Source organism: Varroa jacobsoni, unplaced genomic scaffold (assembly GCF_002532875.2).
Source record: "Varroa jacobsoni isolate VJ856 unplaced genomic scaffold, vjacob_1.0 contig00012, whole genome shotgun sequence".
In the NCBI taxonomy this organism is placed as follows: Eukaryota; Metazoa; Arthropoda; class Arachnida; order Mesostigmata; family Varroidae; genus Varroa; species Varroa jacobsoni.
Window position 1 is genome coordinate 287,341 of NW_019214396.1, and position 9,353 is coordinate 296,693.

General features: G+C 39.9%; 2 protein-coding genes across 4 annotated transcripts; both read right to left on the bottom strand.

The window, feature by feature from the left end:
• Nucleotides 1–13: 13 nt before the first annotated feature.
• Nucleotides 14–4,297, bottom strand: LOC111270596 (homologous-pairing protein 2 homolog). 2 transcript variants are annotated; one of them, XM_022850901.1, is made up of 4 exons: nt 2,693–4,297; nt 1,693–1,874; nt 1,195–1,342; nt 14–570 (listed from the first exon to the last, which is right to left on the bottom strand). In XM_022850901.1, exons 1-4 carry the CDS (start codon nt 2,781–2,783, stop codon nt 374–376), a joined length of 618 nt encoding a protein of 205 aa, XP_022706636.1. In that variant the 5' UTR covers nt 2,784–4,297; the 3' UTR covers nt 14–373. The 2 variants fall into 2 exon arrangements, with proteins under 2 accessions (XP_022706636.1, XP_022706635.1); XM_022850900.2 differs by having other exon boundaries at nt 1,195–1,354.
• A 509-nt stretch (nt 4,298–4,806) lies between these two features.
• On the bottom strand, nt 4,807–9,255 carry LOC111270587 (pre-mRNA-processing factor 17). Of its 2 annotated transcripts, XM_022850872.2 has the most exons (3): nt 8,605–9,255; nt 5,563–7,214; nt 4,807–5,383 (listed from the first exon to the last, which is right to left on the bottom strand). In XM_022850872.2, the coding sequence occupies exons 2-3, from the start codon at nt 7,153–7,155 to the stop codon at nt 5,279–5,281; spliced, it is 1,698 nt and encodes a 565-aa protein (XP_022706607.1). In that variant the 5' UTR covers nt 7,156–7,214; nt 8,605–9,255; the 3' UTR covers nt 4,807–5,278. The 2 variants fall into 2 exon arrangements, with proteins under 2 accessions (XP_022706607.1, XP_022706606.1); XM_022850871.2 differs by lacking the exon at nt 8,605–9,255 and having other exon boundaries at nt 5,563–7,908.
• Nucleotides 9,256–9,353: the final 98 nt, after the last annotated feature.

A 9,353-nucleotide genomic window follows, 5' to 3' on the forward strand; every position in this document is an offset into this window, starting at 1 on the left:
TTTGATCGCATAGTTTTATTTCATTTTCACTTTATTTTACCTCAACTATAAAGAAATATGCCATATTAGAAAATGTGCCAAGTCCATTTTTGAGATGATTGATATTTGATCGCTTCATAAGTAAACAATACTCAATTATTATAAGGAATCTGTAAATCCTATAAAATTTGACAAAACTCCGTTGGCTTCAATCTTCCACTGGCTTGTTTTAGCTAGTCTAATTAACTAATCTATATAGAAATTTCAATGAACTTGCTTATGTTTATGTTATAATTAAATGTTATGCCTCCCTAAGTTTTTTTGAATTTGCATTATTTGCTTAGATGATATTCTTCTGTGAATGCGTTTTTCGTTTTTGCGGCTCTATTTGGACTCATGAAAATTTCGCTGGCGAATCGATCTCTAATCCAAGCTCTTCCGTTAGCTCTTTCATGGTTTCAGGGTAACCGCTGTCGAGTACGCGGTTTATAATATTTTCGGCAATTTTACGCCGTCTTTGTAGTTCCATTACACCTCGTCTTCTTGATTCTTCGAGCTGCAGTCGGTGTTGTTGGTTATTATTCTCTGCACCTAATTAAAATGCATGTAAAAAGGTTTGGACACAGATACTTTTTTATCGGATGTTAGCACACAAAGCATGTTAAGAAATGGCACCAAATTTCGATATCTCTTATAAAATAATGTATATTATTAAGCTCATCTGTGTAAGGCGACCATGCTATAACTAATAAAACAATTATATTTTACACTTAATTTAGCCGGTTGCTGTCTGGGTTTACCATCTCGCGCACTCGGTAATAAAAGCCCGAAACTGTATTATAACTTATTAAGTCTGGAAACTGACAAATACAAACTGAAAGCTCCACAATTTGTGTCCTACATAAAGTTATTAGCTATTACAATTTTTTTAACAACCCATTCACTTGTTAGGTTAATTATGCGCAGTAACTCGAATGACTACGTTACTAGTAGTCAATTTAAGGTCACGTGTTTCAAGTGATGTGAGGCGCGCCGTCACTTTAACACCAGTAGATCATAACATAAATCCGAAAAAAAACCATATCAAAAATCATCTTGCGCAATATATCAAATGATATTTAGTATTGCATTTGGCCATCGACGCCAACAAATGAAAATAATTAAACCCTTTCTTGTAACACACCGGGAAAATTGCCTAGTTTGTTGGAAGCCTACCGTTAATTTGCAGTTTCTGAATCTTGCGCTGAAGTTGTTCGTTTTCGCGAAGAAGCGCCTCGGTGCGGTCTAAGCATTCTTTTGTTGAGAACTGTTTTTGCAGTACTTTTATCCGAGCCTGAAGTTCAAGTGTTTCTTGCTGCTTTTCCTGTAAAAATGCCTCAAAATCGATTGATATGTGAAGCTCTCTATTTACTTGAATGTTCCGATATGTTTGTGGTCTTTATTCGGCAACTACCAATTAGATATTGGGTCGGACATACGATTATTTCGATGGTAAACTAGATTAGAAGTAGCAACTGTTCAGTTGATCATTTATCTTAGGTTTACAAAATTTCAAGCCATCGCTACATCATGTTATTTTTGTGCCATATGTTTCTACTAATCGTAACCTCAATGTAACAACTCAAGTATTTGTAGGTGTGTTGTTATGATAGTAATTACTAATTCCTAATTAACAAATGGCGAAAACGGAAAATCAATTTTGATCCTGCTTACTTTATAAAGGCTCTCCTGATTGATACATTGGATTTCCATTTCAGCTAGCTGCTCCGGTGTTGCATCTGCAAGCTTCTCTTGGTTGGCATAATAAATCTTCTGTTTTCCATAGGTCTTTTCTATAATAAGGTCACTTTCAACTAACGCGTTTAGGTCACGAAGTAAGGCTGCTTTCCCAACCGCTGAAATATCGGAGGAACTTTCTTCTAATTATAACACGCTAGTATATAAGAGCATTTAAGCGCGGATCATTTCTGTGCTGAAATTAGCTGCTTGGATTGTTCGTGTGTGATTATACAATGATAACATGTTTGCCTACCAAATTACATGGATTTGGCTTTGTTGTCAGGCGATCTTCACGGGTCTCTCTGGCTCCGGCTAGTAAACCTGACGACCGTTAGCTAGTCTTTGAAACCGGACGCCGACGCACTCTGCTTTATGCTGGTCCGAGCCAGCCGTTTCAAGCAACGCTTAGCAGTAATGCCAAGCATTGGTTTCAAGAGATTTATTTTATCCGCTTATCGGTTAGAGGTTGGTTAACCTGATGTAGCTGTATCTGAGTGTTTGGCTATCTATGTACATAAAAATAGGCTGAAATTACTGGTGCCCTGCCTTTGCGTGCAGCAGAAATGAGAAGCAAAACACCGATGAAATACCGGCAGCAAGGTAGGTGAATCGGCATTTACCGGGTTGCCGGTTTATTGACAGCAGCTCTACATGAAATGGAGTCGTAGCTGTAAACTCTCTTTGGACGTACCCGTTCTCACTTGCTTTTACTAACCTTTAATCGTGCATGACTTGTTGAGAGGCTAAGTAAAGCAGGTAATTCTGTCCTGAGAAAACAGAAGATAATATCTAAGCTATTATAGATTGTGATCTTCATCAATGTCCGTTAGTTTCGAAGAATGTTTTATATCTCTATTGATTTTAAAGTGTAGCCACCGCGTAGAACACTTAGAGTACAAAATGCAAGGTATGAGAAAAAACAAAAAACACATACCCTGACGTAGGTTCTGTAAAATATCATTCATGCTATAGGGCCGATTTTGATCCAGCAAATACGTTAGTACTATATCTTCAGTAGACGCCATTTAACTACTAAACAAAACGACTGATGAACAGATGAAATGATCCCACTTTTCCGATGACGAATGGCTTGGCATTAGGAGAAACTACAAGCTAAGTGGGACACTCGCTCAGTTAGATCGCTTACGTTTGTCACTGATAAAGCATTATCTCAGTGATTCTGCAGAGGCAATAGCAACTCATGTATGCGGGCTGCTCTTACTGAAAGCCTTCTCCAATCTAGCAGTCGTGCTAACTGCTACTTTGATTAAATGCTACATATATATATATATATATAAACATAAAAAATCTACTCAGAATCTTTGAAATTCTTAACGTCACATGCATTGAATGCGAAATCTAAATCAGTGAGACGGTTGCACACATGAAGAGATATCGTATATTTCGTAGCATATATTACTTGCTGACACATTCAATAAAAATCCATCTTAGTTTTGATACGAATGCATATATTGTGAGGGGTGTCCAAAATAAAGTTAGATCCGCGCTTTACGTATTTAATTCTTGCAGGATGTATTGTCACTGGTTTGATAATACGTTTCCGCTATATCCATATACCGGTATTAAAATTTGCTTCTGTAAGCTATTTTACTCACTAGGTATACCGTGTACTTGCTAACCCAACATATTAATCGTTATCACCGGAATACTAAGCGAAAAGTATCCTTGCGTCATGCCTGTTCTTGATATGCCCCTCTTACCTTCTTCTAGTTTATCTTAATTTCTGAACCATGTACTCAAACGGATTCTATAATCAAACGACAAAAATAAGTTAGACTAGAAGTACACAGACTTATGTCGACACCTTGTTTCCCTCCGAGTACATGTTTCGCTTTTAACCATCACAAACAAAACTTACGAACGAACAGCCTTACCTGTTTCGAACTTCAAAAAGCATGCTTTTCGACAGTAGCTGAAATACTTTAAAACCTTTAAGTGCAGAAATTTGTCAGACGTTTCTTTCACAGAAGGTACACTTAGAGGAGTATTGTTTTAGTAATAAAAAGCTCTGCATAATTTACTCAAGATGTAGCTACAGGAACAGATTTTAGTATTTCTTACGGGACCTACCAGCACGAGGTATGGTTTGTACGAGGGACTCAAATTTTGTTTTCCGGCACATGTTGTTTTTTCTCTTCTATCAATAACAAAAATACTTTCATAAACCAGAATTTATATTTATTAGGGAAAGAGTTATGATATCCTGGCACACTTTTCCAGTCACTACCATAGCTCAACTTCGTGCCGCATTAAAAAATCTGTTGAGGAAAATAAATCATCATTTCTGAACTGTGATTAATTATAATGCTTATTGCTTGTCAGACTAACGCCTATTATACGTTCCTTGTTATAGTTTTTCCTGATGAACCAATATGGAACATTTAAAGATATGACCTAATTCTAGCCATTCTAACTGTGTCTACACCATATTGTTTACCAATTCCTCTGTAGAGCACAGGTGTTTGTCAAATGTTCCAATTGTATGTGGAAGTACCAAATTCGTTTTTAATAAAAGAAAGTAATTTGTCGATACCTACTCTTCGACGCTAAAAACAAACCTCTAAATCTACGAAGATATATTATGATGAAAAAAGACTACACATAGATTATTAACGTACATTGAAATAATAATATATTTATATACATTTTTTCAACACTATTCATATACGCTTCACCCTTATTCTGACCAGAATGCTGAGCTCGCAAGCTTTATCGTTTTCGCCGTCTCGAAGCGTTTCTGTTTATCCCAATCGAATCACATTTAGTGCGAGTATTTCTAAAATCGTTCGTACAATTCTTTGCTTACCATTACGACATTTTTACGAATTAAAGAACTGTGCAGATCACAAAGTGCCTATAAAATTTTGGCTTCAGCAACTCTCTACCTAACAGTGCCGGAGAAACTCTATACTTAAAGTTAGTTGCATGACTATACTTTAGAAGATTATATATAGGATTAACTCGAGTATCGCACTTCGTTATGAGCACGAGAATGTGATTCTGGAAGGGAGATCAAATTGTAAAGTATTGAGCCATGTCGACTTCTTCGCCCTTTATTGCATATGCATCCATTTCCGGAGTTCTAAATGTTAACGAACGATTGAGGAACAGCGACTAGATAAAAATAATTAGCTTACGTCAGCATTATCTTCCTTCCAAATTATTTGCAAAAGTCGCGTTTTACTCGTTAGCCATCTTAAAAATAGGGAATATGCGTCATTTGAGTTTGCTGCAAGTGAAGAACGCATCTCGCTTGTAACACTAATTATTAAGCAAAATGTTTTGACCAATCTCTCTTTTATCGCCTTACACATATGTTATAGAAATAATCATTTATTTTCATCTTACGTTTCTTAACTATTTTATACATATAAATAATTAATAATTCATTGCAAAGCTCAATTGTGATCAATTTAGCAGAGCACAAAGCTCATATAACTACATTAAGTGGTACAAATGGTGCGCAATGATACCGAGATTTCTTTTAGCAGAGCGCAGCTTAATCCCATAACTTGATGGCTCCATCCCATCCAGCCGTAATTACTTTCGAAGTGTCCATTGGATGCCATAAAGTAGATATACATACTGAATCGTGTGCTTTGATCTGTAGAAGTAATAAAGAAGAAACAAAAAGGGAGTTATAATAAGACATGGTTTTGAACATTGAGGTCAACGCAATGGAAAGCAAGTTAATATATATATACTATATAGTTACTACTATATATATATATAATTTAGTGTAATACAACAATGAATTTGTTCAACGACTGGTGATGTTTTTACCTTTTGAAGCATGCGCGTACTCTTCCAGTCGAACAACGCCATATTTCCATCCGCGTCCCCGCTCACAAGATATGCGTGGTCGGGTGAGAAATTTAAACCGCACGCATACCCGGCTACCATATGACCCTTAAACTCCTTCTTTCTATTCATCTTCAGTCGATTTAACGCTGAGAAGATCATAATCTTATTGTCCATCGACTGGCACGCGAGCCATTTACGGTTCGGCGATAACGCCACAGCAGGCATCGAATGCATAGCTGGATCGGCAATATATTTAATGTCAACCGGAATATCCCACTCCCAGACGCGAACACTCTTGTCGTCCGATGTTGTCACAAACTTTTGCCCATCCTCGATGAACGTGATCGTGTTAACGGCTCCCAAATGACGGTCGTACTCCTGTACGATTGAGTTACTGCGCACATCCCAGCAGATAATTTTTTTGTCCGAGGTGCCTGCCAAAAAAAGATCTTGGCTATCTGGCTTAAACTTGACGCAATATGCTACTTTTCGGCAAGTGAACCGTTCTCGAACCTGACCAGTCTCCGTGTCCCATAGCTTCACGTAACGGTCGTATGCTGTGCTGAGGAACGAAGTGCCGTCGAACGAGAAATCGATGTCGCGTACCGCCTGTTTGTGACCTGCATACGATCGAACCAACGCCCGATCGTCATAATAACGCCACAACTTGACCTTTGAATCCATACCGGCAGACAGCAGTAGGTGGCCAGAATCGGGAAACAACTTGATGCATGCAACACCTTTCGAGTGGCCGGCCCATTGATGGACTAGCTTCTTCGGCAAGAAGCATTTTTCAGGCGGGCGAAGTTTCACGCCGTCAACATGAGTCGGCGCCACGAGGAAGCTTCGTCCTTGATAGTCAAGCGGATTTTCGATGTGCAGCGTGGTTTTTTCATCAGCGGCGGCTTCATCTTTTTGCTTATTAATGTGTTTTTGTCGTTTGGCTAAAATTGCATTAAGTTCCTCCTGTTCTTCAGGACTGGGTTTGACATTACGTTTCTCGCCCACAAGTCCGCCCCAGGGACCTAGGAAACCCTCAATATCGCCAGCCTCATCGTTACGTATTCGTTTCTGTTTCTTACTAATAGCGCTGCTTCCCGAAGCCTTGTGCTGGCTTATATTGCGGGTCTCAATTCCATCTTTTTCGTGACGCATTTGAGCCGCTGCTCCATCTCCAATGAGCCGATTTGGATTTGCATCTTCCGTTGGATCATGGGCGTATCCAAGCGTGTGGAAGGCTCGGCGTTCTGCTTCAAAATGGTAGTCGCTGATGTGGGCTGGTTCAGCAAAGCCTGCCAATGTGTTTTTTTTAATAAGCGAACCACTAGTGCGAAAAGGATTCACTGGTCCAATTTCGGTGGCGTACAGGTCTTCATAGCGAGGATTATACATTAGCTGTTTCGACGTGGGATCGACAGGCACAATATAGTTGGCCAAACCTTTTGAATGGACAGCCGGTGATGCATTGATTTGCGATGTTAACACCGCCATAGCTTTGGCGTTTAATGGAGACTGTAATTCGTCCGTATCCGATTCTGAACTAACATCATATGCAACAAGTGAGCTAGACATACTGTAAAGTGTCACTCATTTACGAACATTGAAGGCTGACCTGCGTGTCTTTAAAACTTCTGGAACCAGACATAGTACTGCAATGAAAAACTACGCTGAGCTCATTTAGTAAGTTCAAGCTAATTAATGAAGAAATGTTCGATGTACGAGGAGAATATCACCAGGACGCTTACATTCAAAAACAATTTATTTTTGAAATTACTGAACTCCTATTTTTCACACTGGACCGAAGTACTTACATTGGCCATCTAAGCATCTTATAAAAATAAATGAAATAACTGAATCTCGCACAAATGATTTCATTCACCCCTATATGCGTTTATGGAAACGCCTTCTAATAATAACTTCCGGCTATGGTTGAAATCAAGTACCTTAAATGTTTGTCTAAGTCTACAGCTTATACTCAAACTACATAAACCTCGTATGCTTTACTCATAATTACTGAACTGTACTACATTGCTGTTACTATGAGCGAAGGACGTATGCAGTTGCACCAGGGCTACTTATAGACGACTACAGTGGAAATGCTGAGTGCACTCCATCAACAAAACACGCGAAACATTTGAAATAGCCCTTATACCATGCGAAGCACTACCGACAGGTGATACTGCTGCCCAAATGCTTGTATGCGCTTCGACTGAAATACCACCGACGGCCTAGCGAATATTCTTATGAACTCGTTCCAATCGCTTGTACCGGAACGCAAATAACAATACAAATACCCAATATATAAATTATATTCCCTCCACACGCAATAACAATGTTGACACCAGCTCGAATAGCACGCTTACTTTATACGTCTACGACAATCGCTGGGTGACACTGTTTTCGTTCGCCCGTGTAAAAATCCGCTCAAAAACGTTTATTTTGCACTTTGTTCGAGCTGTTACATATTAACGCTGTCTGTCACCGACATCAACATCAAAGAAAGTTTGAATTAAACGCCAACTTCACTCACACGTTATTATCGCTTTATACTGACTTACTACAAGTGACGATCTTCGCAAACAATGAACAGTTGTGGTCTGCAATTATGCACACATAAAACGTCTCATTGGAGACTTCCAGGCCTGAAACTACAACACTGGCCGTGAGATCCGTCGTAGCTCTTGAAAAATCCTTTTAACGTTCTGAACGTAAGTGTTTAATCAATGACATTAAAACTACCACTAAATCAGACAGCAGCTCGAAAGAGCCAACGATATTAGCAACGCCGTTAAGAACAATGGCGACTCGTATTCACTTTCATGCACTGTTCACAGACATAATTCGACCAGCAACAAAAACATAACCAACTTCTGGTGTCTAGCGTTATTATTTACACCGTGCCGTTCACGTACCGGTGGCGACTGGGCAACGCAATGTAAAACAAATTCGCGCCAAAACTGCGTAGAACGATCAAGCTAGCGGTAACTATATTAACGCGGAATTCACAACTACAGAACTTACCGTATCACGATGAGAGACGAAGATACGGCGCCGTTTAGTCTATCGGCTGTGATACTACAATACGCTATGTAGCTGGCTTCAAGTCGCGCGTCGTGACGCCTTCGTTTTGTTTTAGTTCATACGTTTGCCTTATTGTTCCAAAGCTTTGCCCTCGTCCGTACTGTTTAATCGCCGAAAATAACAGTTGCAGCTGCAGCGATAGCAGCCGCATCTTTTAATAGAAGAACCACTGACAACAACGAACAATAACATTGATGATCTTGTTTGCATCATCGTTCTACTAACGGCCGTTTGGAGGGAGGCTGTTCAAACGAACACGGGAAGGAGTAGGAACGAACAAGCGAGCGCCTGAGTCTCGATTGAACACAAGGGTGCCTGCGCCCACCTGTTTTTGCAGTATGTGTGGTCCAATCTGTAGCTGTGTCTTTTTGGTCGGTTTGAATAGAGGCGGTCTACCGCTAGCGCTACTGTCGCTGCAGAACTCAGCCGCGGCGCAATAAACAACAAACTAGATGCTTTCTTGACGCCACTGCCAGCCAGCGCTGAGTGGGCCGGCATCTAATGCGAGCTTTGCGTGCGCGTACCGACTTACGACTTGCTGGTCCTCTATTACTGACAGTGTCTCCGGCCCTTAACAACCGAACTACTCGACGATTGTACCGCACGCCAGCTCGACGTTCCTCTCTTCGCTACTTATAACATGGACTCTAACGATTGAGCTGTCGACGTCGTCTTCTTTATGGGGCGAT